Source organism: Eptesicus fuscus, chromosome 17 (assembly GCF_027574615.1).
Source record: "Eptesicus fuscus isolate TK198812 chromosome 17, DD_ASM_mEF_20220401, whole genome shotgun sequence".
Classification (NCBI taxonomy): domain Eukaryota; kingdom Metazoa; phylum Chordata; class Mammalia; order Chiroptera; family Vespertilionidae; genus Eptesicus; species Eptesicus fuscus.
Window position 1 is genome coordinate 4,505,251 of NC_072489.1, and position 13,978 is coordinate 4,519,228.

Consider the following 13,978-nt stretch of genomic DNA (forward strand, 5'->3'; position numbering starts at 1 on the left):
CCAGCCTGCAAACAGCCATAAGCCTCTCACCCAGGCTGGCCAGGCACCCCAGTGGGACTCCCACCCTGATCCGGAATACCCTTCAGGGCAAACCAGCCAGCCCCCACCCATGCACCAGGCCTCTATCTATACTAATAAAAGGGTAATATGCTAATTAGACTGGGAGACCTTCTGGACGTTCTTCTGGACAAAGCCATGGTGGCAGGGTTGAGGTAGAGGTTGTTAGAGGCCAAGAGGGGAGGGAAGTTGTGGTTGATCAGGCCAGGATGGGACGGCAGTTGTGCATGATCAGGCTGGTGGGGGGCAGGGCCGTTGGGGGTAAGCAGACTAGCAGGGGAGCCAGTTGGGGGCGAGCAAGCCAGTGAGGAGGGAAGGTGGGGGTGAGCAGGCCAGCAGGGGGGGGCAGTTGGGAGTGAGCACACTGGCACGGGGGACAGAGGGGGTGATCAGGCTGGCGGGGGGCATTTGCAGGTGAGCAGGCCATCAGTGCGGGGGCAGTTGGGGGCGAGCAGGCTGGCAGGCAGAGTGGTTAGGGGCAATCAGGCCGGCAGGCAGGCAGGTGAGAGGTTAGGAGCCAGCAATCCAGGATTGCAAGAGAGATGTCCGACTGCTGGTTTAGGCCCGATTCCTGTAAACCAGCCGTAGGACATCCTTCAAGGGGTCCCAGATTGGAGAGGGTGCAGGCTGGGCTGAGGAACACCCCTCCCCCCCATGCACGAATTTCGTGCACCAGGCCACTAGTTTCTAAATAAAGTCTCATTCCAAAGTTTTGGGGGTTGGGACTTCCACATCTCTCTGTGGGGGGAAACACTCTAACCCACAGCAGTGGCGGTCAAGTTCAGAAGGTATGGCATTTGATTCATTTGGTGGAAATACAAACTGTCCAATCAGCTCTTTGTAACAGGATAGCACCTCCCTCAGTCAGCATTTAGAGCAGCATTTCTCTGTTCAGTTCAACTCGACAAGTACTTACCGAAAGTCGGTCTTGTCCCAGGCACTGTGTCAACTCCAGAGATACAGAGAGGAGCCAGGCGAATCCGGCAGAGAGTTTGTGATCTAGCGAATGATGCTGAGTGCACATTTCAGGTGTGAATTCTGACAATGCCTGAATGCTGGATGGAGTAATAATTGGTGATGGAGTTATTGCCATTCTCACCAGTGCCTCGGCCTGTGATGCTGTCTGACGCAGCCACAGGGAGGCACCAGACTCCCTCTGTGGCCTCATCGGGAGTCAGAGGAGTTGGGGGAAGCTGATCTTCACCCCGAAGTGAGGCATTAGTAACGAACACTGGGCTCCAGGCAGCAGTGGGTTCAATGAAGGCCTCCAGGCGGAAGCATCCATTGGAGCTCCAAGCAGGACTCCTGGGAGGACGGTCCTCAGAGGCAGGAGGAGCTGCAAAGGGCTGGAACCCACGTCCTTGAGTCCTGGCTGTGTAGGGGGCTAAACAATGGTCTCAGGCTTGCCTGACCGGCGTGGCTCAGTGGTTGAGCGTCGACCTGTGAACCAGGCGGTCACAGTTTGATTCCTGGTGAGGGCACATGCCTGGGTTGCAGGCTTGATCCTGGGTGTGGGGCATGCAGAAAGCAGCCAATTAATGATGTTTCTCTCTCATCATTGAGGTTTATATCTCTCTCTACTTCTCCCTTCCTCTCTGAAATAAATTAAAAAAGTATTTAAAACAAAACAAAACCAAAAAAACAGTGGGTTCAGGCTGTGTCCTCGAGTAACTCTCCCTTCTACCCGGCAGTGACCATTCAGGATGGCAGTAAGTCCAAGCTCTTAGCACTATAGACGCTGACTCCAGCTCTGACCATGGCTGCAGGTCCCGCAGCCTGAGTGAGGGCTGCCGCCTTCTCGGTGTCCCCTGGACCTGTGACACAGAGGCAGGTGCAGGCCAGGCCGCGGCTGCAGCCGGAGCTCATGGCAGGCGGTCCCGGCTGCCGTGCCCGGGGCGGGGCCCTTCCACCCTGGGTCCTTGGGGTCTGCGGTCAGGGTGCATGTGCTTCTCAAGGCTTACCAAATCCCCGGTCCTCCCCTGCCCTCATCTGCCCACAGGAGCCGTTTGACCTCTGGGAGCGGCTCTGGCCTGGCTGGGCCTCTGCTGCCACATGGCTGGTCCCTGGCTCTGGGCACGCACCCCAGAGGCCACTACTGAGGCTGTGGCCACTGCTCCCAGCCCACGGGCGTCGCATCCCGGCCCACAGCCCTGCGGGGTGGGTGTTCTCCCCACGCTGCCGGAGGGCGTGCTGAACACAGCTTCCCTGTGGAGTCTGGTCATCTCTCTGCCCTATTTGCAGAATTTGAAATTTCTCCAAACGTGACGAGAGAATCTCCTTCGCTCTCCCCCATCCATCTTGAACACGGTGCCCAGAGGGACTTCTTACACGCATGCTCGCCACTGAGGGCCACCACCTGTCCTGCAGGCTGTGCCCTGGCCCTCTGTTCTCTCCTCTGGGGAAGCTGGCGCCCCTCCTGCTGCTCAGGGCAGGGCTAATGGGGATGGTGCTCAGGGGTTACCAGGTCAGTGGGTGCTGGCACCCTGCTCACAGCCACCCTGGAACCCCCAGGATGTCCCAGAAACTCAGTCAGGGCTGTGGGCCAGGGCGGGACGAGCCCACCGGACATCCTCTCACTTCATGTCTTCTTGTCTTTTCAGCATCAGTGACCCATTCATTTTCAACCTGTGCAGCAAAGACAGGTCCTCCGACCATTACTCCTGCCGGCGCCACAGCTACGGGGACCTCCGGGAGCTCCGGCAGGCGCGCTTCCTCCTGCAGGTTCGCCTCAGGAAGGGCAAGGGGAGACGGGCGGTCCAGGTGCCATGGATGCCCTCTGAGTGGGAGGGACACTCCTCCGGGACTCCCTTGGGTCTTCAGGAATACCAGACTCAGCGCTGATGCCGGGAGCTGAGTGCCAGTCTGCCCTGTTCTGACCACAGGGACTCCCTCAGCTGCCTGCCGTCCCTTCGTCCCTTCCTTCCCCTCCCCACACTCTCCAAGCTCCTGGTAATTCCCTGGGCCGAGTGATTTAGAGATCTACTGATTGTCCCTCAGCCAGGGTCTCCTAGCCTCGGCCGGGTCCCTGGAGGGCTCACCCAGGCACTAAGCAGAGCAGGCTCCTTCCGGAGGCAGAGCTGGCTGCAGGCTCAGCACCACCTGGTGTATAGGCCCCACTCCAGGGGGAATCACTGGGTCGGAGGTTTAGAAGCAGCAGCTCAGTGGCCAGGGGAGGAACTCTGGGGCCCCCTGGGGCCGCACACACCTGCCTTCAGCAGCCCAGCCTCTGCACTGGTGAAGCTGCCTCCCTGCCCAGGGCCCTCCTAGTAGCTGCAGGATCAGGACCAGGACCCCTTGTAAGAGGGGAGGGGAGGGGCCGGTGCTTCTGCCCTCTCTGCTGGGTGTCTGCCCTGCAAAGGCCAACAGGGGGCAGTGCTGCGCCTGAAGGAGTAAGGGTGCCTCCAATTGTAAATTCCTTAGGGTGTGTAATTTATCTCAGGGAGGCCTTGGTGGGGGTGGGGTGGGGGCCTGCGGGAGAAGGATGACTCAATTAAAAAGGATCAGAAAGGATCAGGGGTCCTGCTGAGGAGGGCCCAGCAGGCTGCAGGCCCCTGACCTGACTGCTCTCACTCTGCCCTGCCTCTCTGCTGCTTTTGCCCACAAAGGGTGGGTCCTCATTTTTCTGACCTCATGCATTTCTCTGCAAGGGGCTGAGTCAGAAGGGGGTGAGCTGAAGGGTCCTGGGCAGTGTGGCCAGCACGGACCTGGTCCTGACCACGGCCCTGCCACCTTGGTACAACTGGGCACCTCTCTGGGCCCCTGCTTCCCTCCAGGGAACAGGGAACACCTCTTGTCTTGTCTACCATTACACATACAGCACCTGGCACATTTGGGGGCACATACTAAATACCAAAAATTAAATCTTTAATGATTATATATCTACCTGAGAGGTAACACAGAGTGGCAAGTAGGTATCAGTAAGTGATTTTTTCCCCCTGTAAGTGGGATTGTCTCCAGACGGCCGGGAGCCTGAGAATCAGAGGCTGTAAAAGGGTTTCTTTTTATAGGACATTGCCCTGGAGATCTTTTTCCAAAATGGATGCTCCAAGTTTTTTGTCTTCCACAACAGCGATCGGAGTAAGGTCTTCAAAAGGTAAGGATTTGAAACTCCTCCTCTAAGCAAACTGACCAGGAGCTGGGGGCAGAGGAGCAGGGACTGCTCAGTGCTGTTCTCAGAACTGTCCTCGACCCACAGCGAGGAATACTCAGGTTAGACACCAGGAAGAACTTACCCACAGAGCTGTTGAATAGCATAGAGAAAGCCTTTGCTCGGTCCTGGGAAGCAGGCTCCATCTCAGGGACTGAAGGGGTTTAGGACAGAAATGACTGAAGGAGGAAAAATTGTGCAGACACAACATATTTCAGAAACTGGCGATATAACAAGCATTCCAGAATTTTCTGGCTTTATTGTCTAATTATCCAAGAATTCTTTTGGCTTTATCTTTCTTTTTGATCCCAGTTGCCAATGTTAGTTGTTCTAACTTTACATTTCATTGCAAAGAATTCCAAACACTGATTTCCCACTTCCGCACGAGCACATTTTTCCTTAAAGAGAGAAGCCTGCTGTTTAGTTTAGCGTCTCTCTCTCCCAATAGATTAATCCATCTAAGCGATACAAGCTAAGAAAAGGGTAATACTGATATTTATTTATTTATTGCTATTAAAGTTGTAGCTAAATAGATAGAGATGTGTGGGGAGCTGGAGGGGACAGAGGAAAGGGAGGTTCCCAGCCGAAAGCAGACCCCACAGAAGTTGGAGTAACAGGTGGCACGGTTTGGCTCCGCTTCGGCCGGAAGTGAGGTGAGACTTGACATCCTGACCTGAAGGTTCCAGGCCACATGCACTCCGAGGGTCCAGCCTAGCCTTCCTGGTGGCCCTGGCTGGTCACGGGCACCAGGCCCAGCTCTGTGCCCACAGGAGAAAACCCGTCCGCAGAGAGGCTGTCTGCCCAGCGCCGGGCACGTCCCCAGCAGCGGTGAGCCTCCCTGTGAGGTTCTTCCGATTGCCTCTGTGTGGCCTCCTGACACTTTCTTCCAGCTCCCTTTAGTCCGAGCTGGAGACGTGGGCATGCGGGCTGACCCTCACGTTTGTTTTCCCTGTGATTCCTGGGTGCTAACGCTTTCACAGTTAATCTAGGAGTTGTGTGTCCCTAGCTCAGTGGTGACTGGTGCCCACCAGCACCCGGCCCTCCTCGGTGAGCCTGAAATGGGGGTGGCATTTGTGCCCAGGGTACAGCTGTGCGTGGTGAGATTGGCCGAGGAGGAATCGAAAACACGTATTTTTACTGTGACATGTTCTATTGTTATGGTTGTTATCAGGGCTGAGCGTGCGATGCAGCGGTGCTGAGGGCGGTCAGAGGGGCCCCAGGTCTGCTGCTCACAGGCGGGGGCGCTGGAGGGCTGGAGGGCCAAGCACCCCGCCCCTCGCCTGACTCTGAAAGTGTCTCCTCTTGCTGGAAGGGTCTGCCTCTTGCTGATGAGACGATCCTCTCCTTTTTGTGCAGCTTCTGCTCTTTCCAGCCCAGCGTGAAGGGGAAAGGCGCCCCAGAGGAGCCCCTCCACCTCAGGTAAGCGGGGCGGGTCTGGCGTGCTCTCCGGCCGGCGCGGGCGGGTCTGACCTCATTCGCCAGATCCTCCTGTGAAGCTGTCACGCCAGGAGCACGTGGTCCGCCTTCCCCTGTATTGTCCCCTCTCCCACCCCCTCCTCCCTCCTCCTCCCAACGCTCCTTCTGCTGACCGCACCCCTGCAAACAGCCTGGGTGTCCCACATGGTCTGTGGCTTTTCCAGACCAAAATGGCAGAAAGCCGTCTGCCTGTGGTGGGTGGGTGCAGGTTGGCAAAAGGTGCCAGGCCAGGCACAGCCTGGGCACCCGCCCTCAGGCAGGATGCAAGCAATCCAGGCCTGTCCTTCCTGTATGAGACTGTCAGAAAACTCAGAAGCTAAGTGAAGGCACGCTGGTGTGCGGGTCCGGTTCAGTTCACACACGATGACAGGGAGCCTCCTAGCAGGGAATGCTAGGCTTGCAGACCTTCCACGGCCGCCCTTCACAAGGACCCGTTTCCCAGAGGCGGGGAAACCACTCGGCGTGTTGTTAGGAACGAGAACAGAAGAAGGTGGCTGGTTTTGTCCAGGAGTGTAGGTGGGGCAGGGAGGGATGTCCCAGAGGTGGTATTCACCTGACTATGAAACAGGGACCACCAGGCCATTCAAATCACTTACCGATAATGTGTTATGTGTGGTGTTTACTGCTTACAGAGCAGCAACAAAATACTCAAACCCTTCCCTGTCCTACATCCTCCCTGGGAAGATAGACAGAAAACAATTTACATCAGTGACACTCAAAGCATATTAGACTAGAGGCCTGGTGCACAAAATTCGTGCATAGGTAGGGTCCCTAGGCCTGGCCGGTGATCAAGGCCTATCTGTGGGGTGGCTGGCAGGGCAATTGGGGTCCCTGCCTGCATGGCACTGCCCACTCACCTGCTCCACCATCCCGCCATAGTACTGCTCTCATGGGGACCCATCAGGGCCAGCAGCATCTCCACTGCTGCCAGCGCCAAGTCACCAATGCCCACCATGTTCCGCGCCGCCCCCTGGTGGTCAGCGCACATCTAACTCCGGTCAGTCGAACTCCCGGCTGTGGGGACAATTTGCATATTAGCCTTTTATTATATAGGATAATAAATATAAGTATAAAATAAAAGTAAATCGAGGTAGGGATTGAAATCTTAGGCAGGGTGTTAAGGCAAGGCCTCACTGAGAAGCAATACTAAGATTTGCACGAAGTAGAGAAGCAAGGTGTGCAGAGACTGGGCCGAGGGGGAGAAGGTTGGCAGGGCGGTGGGCTGGCGCCAGGTGGCTGGTGGCAGGGAGGCTCCCTGGTCCCGGAAGGGTCTCCCTGGTGCACAGTGGGATAAAGGCAGAGCTGGGAGGCGGTTAGGAGTGATCCGGGTTAGGAGTGATGGTGGCTTGGAAATGGGGTGACTGCGAGATGGGGTGGAGTGCTCAGGTTCTGGACGTTGTGAAGGAACCTCTAATGGCATCTGCTGACAAGTCAAGTGAGGAGTAAGTGCCTGGGAGAGAAGGGACTCACGGCTAGGACCAGAGATCTGGCTGCGAGCATTGGCAAGTGCAAGAGGAGGAGCGTGGGAAGAGCAAGGCTGGGGTGCTGTCGGAGCTCAGTATGGGGCCTGTGAGCTTTGACTGCCTGCAGACAGCCCGGTGGAATGTCATGTTGGCCTTGGGGTAGATGAATTTGGAGTCCATGGAAAGGTCCTTCTGAGAGGTAGGTCTGGAAGAGAAGTCAAAGCATGAGCCTGGGGAAGATCACCAGGAGAATGAGTGCACCGGGACCAGAGGTTTAAGGATTGTCCAACCTTCGTGGGTAAGGACATGGGGAGGAACGAGCACAAGAGACTGAAAGTTACATCTGGAAAGGCTGGTATGGCTCAGTGGTTGAGTGGTGATCCATGAACCAAGAGGTCACTGGTTTGATTCCTGGTCAGGGCACATGCCTGGGTTGTGGGCTCAATTCCCAGTTGGGGGGGGCGTGCAGGAGGCAGCTAGCTGATCGATGATTCTCTCACCAATGTTTCTATCTCTCTATCTCTCTCCCTTCCTCTCACTATAAAAATAAATAAAAACATATCTTTTAAAAAAAGGAAAGGCAGGGGGAATGTCAGGTGGGGAATATTTCCTGAGAATCAGCTTGTGTTTCAAGGAGGGAGTGGTCAGCTGTGCTTGACCAGACGATCAGATGCTGCTGGTAGGCTCGGTAAGAGGAGAAGTGACAGAACTTTGCAGCGTGCGGCCATTGGTAATCTTCAGAAGACCATGTGGTGGCCGCCCGCAGAAGCCGCTGTTTCAGGAATAACCTTTACTTGGCAGAGCGTGTGGAGCCAGCACATGCCAGGCAAAGGTGGAGGAGGCCTGGGCAGCAGGGCCGCTGGAGGCGGGTGGCTGGTTACCAGCTGGGCTGGATGTATTTCAGTAGCTCAACAACAGTGGGAGCCTGGTTGTATGTATAAGCTGGATGTTAGCCCGGATCTCGTGTTGCTTGCTTCATATAAGCGTTCATCTCCACGTGTGGACTTCGCGGCAATGTTCCAGCGACAGTGGTAGGAAGCCATTTCAAACTAACGGAAGCCATCACCTCACATACCTGACGGCCACACAAGGTCTGGCTCCAGGCAAGCTAGATCTCTGGGCTCATAAGTCCTCAGGATCCCGTGGCTCCCCCTCTCACAGGGGGGATTTCCTGGGTTGGCTGTTCTCAGCAGACTCCCAGCGTAAGGGCATCACCACCCCAACAGCTTCAGGCTGTAGCCAATCCCGCAGGAAGTCTGCCACACAAGGAATGCTCTGTCTCAGTAATTTTAGCAAAAGTCCCCAAAAGTGGTTTTCATCCACCCAAACTAGGTTAGTACCCATTCCAGAACCAACCAAGCGCTTTCACAGGCCAGGGCAGGGTCATGTGCCCACCCACATCCTGGGCATGGAGTCAGCCCCACCCAACGATATAGACCACACTGAGGGGAGGTGGTTTCCCAGAGCATCAGGGTTCTGTTATCACAGAGGGGTGAATACTGAGGCACCAACCGAAGCAGCTGGCCCTGCACTGCCGGCCGCCGCTCCCCCAGGGCCACGGCACTCATGGCTGCGTGTCCATTTTCTCACTCCCTGGAGCTTCTCTCTTCTAGCATCAACTCTGACACAAGTCACTTCACTGAACGCCTTTTGCCTCTGCAGATCACCCTCTTGTAAATGCACTGTGTACAATAGCACTCAGTGATCACGTGGCTGTCCCTGCAGCTGGGGGTGGCTCCCTGTCCATTCCTGTTCGATTGTTCTCAGAGCCCAAGAGATGCTTTGTCCCAACAATGCTTACCCTTATCCCCACAGGTAAGATCTCAATCCCTGTCCCAGCCGAGAGGGAGTAGATAGCGGAGGGGCAGAGGAGCTCAACTGTGGCTATGGCACTAAGCTGGGTGCCCATACGAAAATGAGTGCCAAGTGGAAGAGTTCATTCTTGCCCTGGGGATGAGTTAATGTGCAGAAATTACTTCCCATCCGTAGAGGTAACCCGACACCCACCTGGGCACCAGCTTCACCTGTGGGACAGCTGGGCCCTGGGAGATGGTGTTTCCATGGTGTTAATATTTTCCTCATGGCCCTCCGAGGCCAGTGGAGCAGGATGTCCCACGGCCGTTCTGTGCTTGCCTGGCGTCACCCCAACACAGCTCCAAGCATGGAGACCCTTGGAAAACTTAAACTGAGTGAGCTGCTGCCCAGCCGGAGTGGCTCAGTTGCTTGAGCATCATCCTATGCACCAAATGGTTGCCAGTTGGATTCTTGGTCAGGGCACATACCTGGGATGTGAGTTCAGTCCCCGATCAGGGCAGGTACAGAAGACAACCAATTGATGTTTCCCTCCCTCCCTCCCTCCCTCCCTCCCTCCCTCCCTCCCTCCCTGCTGGGGGCAGTTGGGAACAGTGCATAGTGCTCCAAGACATGCTTATTGAGCTAATGGAAAGGGAGCTTTGACAAAACGAGGAAGCCCCAGCCACATCGTTGGTCCTAGGCACCGAGGTCAGGCAGGCAGCCTGGGCACATGGTGAGGCTGTGCTGCTGCAGCCAGCATGGCCTTTGCGATCTAACCAATTTGAGCTCAAATTGTAATTCCTTTGCTTAGTCTCAGGATCATCTGCTGTGCATTTGGGGTGTTTATGGAGCAGTTGATTAAAAGCAGGTGGTGTCCATGCTAAGGACTCTTTTGTGTCTCCTTCCCAGCCCTTCTCTCAGCCCAGGGGCAGCTCGCAGCCTGCCGAGGGCTCCGCGGCCATGGTTCTGTGCCTTTTTATTTGGATTACCCAGGGCCATGCCAAATCCACACAGTTGGCCTTTAAAAATGTCTGGCTGTGTTTTGGACAAGCTTCTCGTTGCTGGAGAAGACATGTGGTCCATTCTGAGAGTTTTTGGCTTCCCAGGAGCTTGGCCTATGCTAGAGGGTTTTAGTCTCTGGTCCCCGCTCTTGATGACTGCGCTAGCCCTCTGGAGGCCGCCCCCTACACGGGAAGCCAGAGCTTTTAAGGGCCAGGGTTTTGCCTAGAATTCCAGTGACAATGGCTGCCCCCTCTCTCACTCTGAGCTGAATTCCAAGGAGTTTCTGTGCCTGGATTACAAGCAGAAAGTACTTGAAAGTCTGGATGGGCCTAGAACCTGTGATCCTCCTGTGTCTCCCACGGCACAAGGCCAGGCCATTCTGAAGGCAGGGAGGCGGCGTAACCGGCCTCGCTGGGGTGCTAGGCTCTGCCACTACAGGGCCTTCCAGCAGGAACCCTGCAGGCCCCCTGCCACGTGCCTGGCAGCCAGAGCACTCCCCTTGTTAGACACCGACGGCTCTGCTGCGGTGTGAGGGGCCAGTCAGGAAGGTAGGAGGAATGGCGGAGCGACGGCGAGGACAGCTAGCGTGGAATGCGCATGTGACTAACAGCTATCTGTGCCCTTCCTTCCACAAAGGCCGGAAACAGCTTCAAAACTAAATTCAAGGTACACGAGCCTGGAACCATTAGCCGGAGCTCTCTCAAGGAGAAAGAGTAACGTGATCAGGTACCTGGGGTCATGCAACTATAGAAACAAAGCCATGGGCTGGCTTACATTGTTTTCCAAGCACGGCTAACCAGAAACAGGATGCATAACCAGGACGGCTAACCAGAAACAGGGTTTTTGAACTTTTATCCCCCAGAAACATGGATAACCAGAAACAGGATGCATAACCAGGATGGATAACCAGAAACAGGGTTTTTGAACTTTTATCCCCCAGAAAACACTTGCTCTTGGCACCGAATATCAAATTTGCCCTTTTCTAAAGGGTAGTGATACCAAAGTCAATTCCGCTTTTATCAAGTTCGAAGGAAGAGCGCTACAGAATATAACCTTCTATATTGTGTCTCTGAAAAAGCAGGGCCCTAACATGTGGCCCTATTTCTGTACAGACATGTGTTTGGGATGCACATGGCCTGGCTCGGTGAGCTGCTCCCCAGGGATCTCGGTTCTTCTCGAGCCCAGGTTTAGAGAACTCAGAGACGCAAGGCGAGGCCGCCCGCAGGCTCCTCCTCCTCACATGCGTTCAGATGCTCAAAGGCCCCTTCCAGGGCCCTGCTCTCTGACAAGGGACTCGCTCACTGATGTGTCCTCAGGCCCAAGGTGTCCCTGGGCTGGAGGACACTGTTGGGTGTGACCCGATTGTTGGGGGGTTGCAGTTTCTGAACTGTTCTCTCAGTTGGATAGTTTACTTAATAATGTTTAGAATGAAATCCACTTTTGGGCACAAAGGTCTACAGCTGAGCATTGTCAGAATTTCCTTTATAGTTATCTTTGAAAAATAATGGAAGAACCTAGAAAACAAAGCCTAACAAGCTATAAATAGCTATAAGAAGATGATCTTCCAAGACAGACAGTAACACCCCAAGCCCCACTGCCGGCAGCATGGAGGCTAAGATTCAAGTCCTCCTCCCCCTGCTGTTCCGCCGCCCTACTCTCTAGAGACCACCGCTGCTGAGCAGCGCGAGGCTGAGCATGTGAGTGCCCGTGCTTGCTTAGTGGGGGGAGCTGCAGCCCCCCACTGGGCGCATAGGCGTGCTCCTGGGCTTCTCGGCAGCACAGCCTGCGAGGGCAGCCGCAGAGACCACGCAGCTCAGACCTGGGCCCAGAGCAGAATCGCTGGAAGGCAGAAACTCACTAGTTCAAGGTCCCTAGCCACCCTCCGAAAATCTGGGACATGGGTAAAGACGCCAGGCATGTTCTTTTATTTTAGCATCTTTCTCAGGAATCATGAAGGACACAATCAACAATGGTAGCTTAGACTAGTTTGGTAAACTGAGGCAAAGAGGCTCTTTATCCTAAAATGCCATAGCTCGGGGGCTCCTGAGAGCTTTCAGCTTCCCATGGTCACTCACAGGCTAGCTCCTGACACATGACCAAAGATCTGTTTATTGCTGCATCTAGGTTGTGAGATCAACTTTAACTTTTTTATTTTAAATTAACTCCAGAATCATAGGAAGTTGCAAAAATAATACATAGAGACCCTATGAAGGCTTCATTGAATTTCCCCCAATAGTTGCATTTTATGCAACTACAGTACAATTTCAAAACCGGGAAATTGACATTGGTACAATATGTGTGCGCAGTCTTTTGGCGTTTTGTCATATATGTGGTTGTGTGCAACTACCACCATCAACAACAATCAGTTTTATCCCTCTGCCACCCCCGTCAACCTGAAATCCTGGCAACCACTGATTTGCTTTTCATTTCTATCATTTTGTCACTTAGAGAATGTTCTGCAGGTGGAATCATAGAGTATGTGACTTTTGGACATTGGCTTTTTTTACACAGAATCGTCACTGAGCTCCATCCACGTTCTTGCATGTGTCCATAATCTGTTCCTTGTTGTTGCTGAGTCATATTCCAGGATGTAGGTAGACATTTGCCTATTCAGGGAAATGTGCTTGTTTCTATTGGGAGCCATTGCAATGAAGAAGACTAGGTGCATTGACAGTAATGATTAAGATGTAGGACGAGGTCTGCCATTTCACTTTTGTTTCCTAGTATTTTCCCTGTTGTTCATTTCTCCGCTTTCTTTTTCCTTCCTACCTACGAGATTTATTAAAATTCCACTTTGATTTACCTAAAGTATTCTTAGTATATTTCTCTGTATGAATTTTTTTAATTTCTCTGTATAAATTTAGTTGCTTGACATATTGCATTATACATACATAACTTATAACAGGTGACTAGTGTCGGGATTTTACCAGTTTAAGTGAGGTGCAAAGACCGTAACTCTTTTTAAGCCTTAAACTTTTATTTTACAATTTCAATTGTCTATATTATATCTACTATTTTCTTAAATATTGTCTCTATATACATTAAAAAAACAAATATTTTCCACAGTCATTTTAACACAGAGATAAGCTAAAGCAAAGAAAGGCAAAGTGAATTGAAGAATCAAGCCAATGGCTTGGCCGGCACTGGAGAGCTTGCTTCTAGAATGTTCCCGTTGCCACTCACTTTCTTTTCCTAACTGAAGGCTCTTCTTCTTCAGAGTTGAGTGTTCTTGTTAGCTGATCAGTCTTCAGGTTTTTGCCATAGCTACTCTAGGGAGATTCTGGGCTCTCCTGGGGATGGAGACACAAGAGGCCAAGGCAATGACTGAGGTCACAGAGGCAAAACACAAGGGCAGAGGTCACACAGGGGTCACCTAAGGCATGCCCGGCTTTCAGAGAGGGTGATGCCTGGGTTAGAAGAATAGGGTTTTCATTCTAGTTGAGGAAAAAAAACCCATGGTTTTCCTATCAAGTATTTTTAGGCTTAATACCATTTCCAGGAACTAAAGATGACTGTGCTATTTTACAGCATAAAGGAACGTCAACATCAAACCTTTTCTTTGACAGAAAAAGAAATAAAATATAGAAAATGACTCCTGACTGATTTCCATCCCCAGTCTTCGCTTCATCCTACCACCAGGCTTTCCTGTCTAACAAGGTGTCTAATAGGAATGTATCCTGTGGCAATCCAAAGCCCTGTCCATTGGCTCAGCGAAAACCTCTTCCTAAGACATGGCTGAGAATAAACACACTACCCTTGGCTTAGAACAAGGCTGGCAAGTAAACGTCACCTGCATGCCAACCACTCAATGGCCAGCGAGCCCAGGAGAGGTGCTTGGAGAGGGCATGGAGGACAAGGGCAGCGGGGACTGAGTGATGGGGCAGAGAGGGCACAGAGGGGCACCTCCCTGGTCCAGACCAAGGTCCTCCCTAGCGGCCAAGGGCATCTTTTCTCTTGCCTCCTGTTATTTGCTGATCCTTAGCTAAATGAGAAGGAACACTAATCCTAAGGAGAAGTGTCTCAGGAGGAGAAATGGCAA

The 13,978-nt window shown here is 53.3% G+C and overlaps 1 protein-coding gene across 1 annotated transcript in view; it reads left to right on the forward strand.

Moving 5' to 3' along the window:
* The window catches only part of WDFY4 (WDFY family member 4), a 234,656-nt gene that overhangs the window by 170,640 nt on the left and 50,038 nt on the right, over positions 1-13,978 (forward strand). The window contains exons 44-46 of the mRNA XM_054729209.1: positions 2,658-2,778; positions 4,065-4,150; positions 5,561-5,623. Coding sequence (XP_054585184.1) covers positions 2,658-2,778; positions 4,065-4,150; positions 5,561-5,623 — 270 coding nt within the window. The remainder of the gene's footprint in view (positions 1-2,657; positions 2,779-4,064; positions 4,151-5,560; positions 5,624-13,978) is intronic.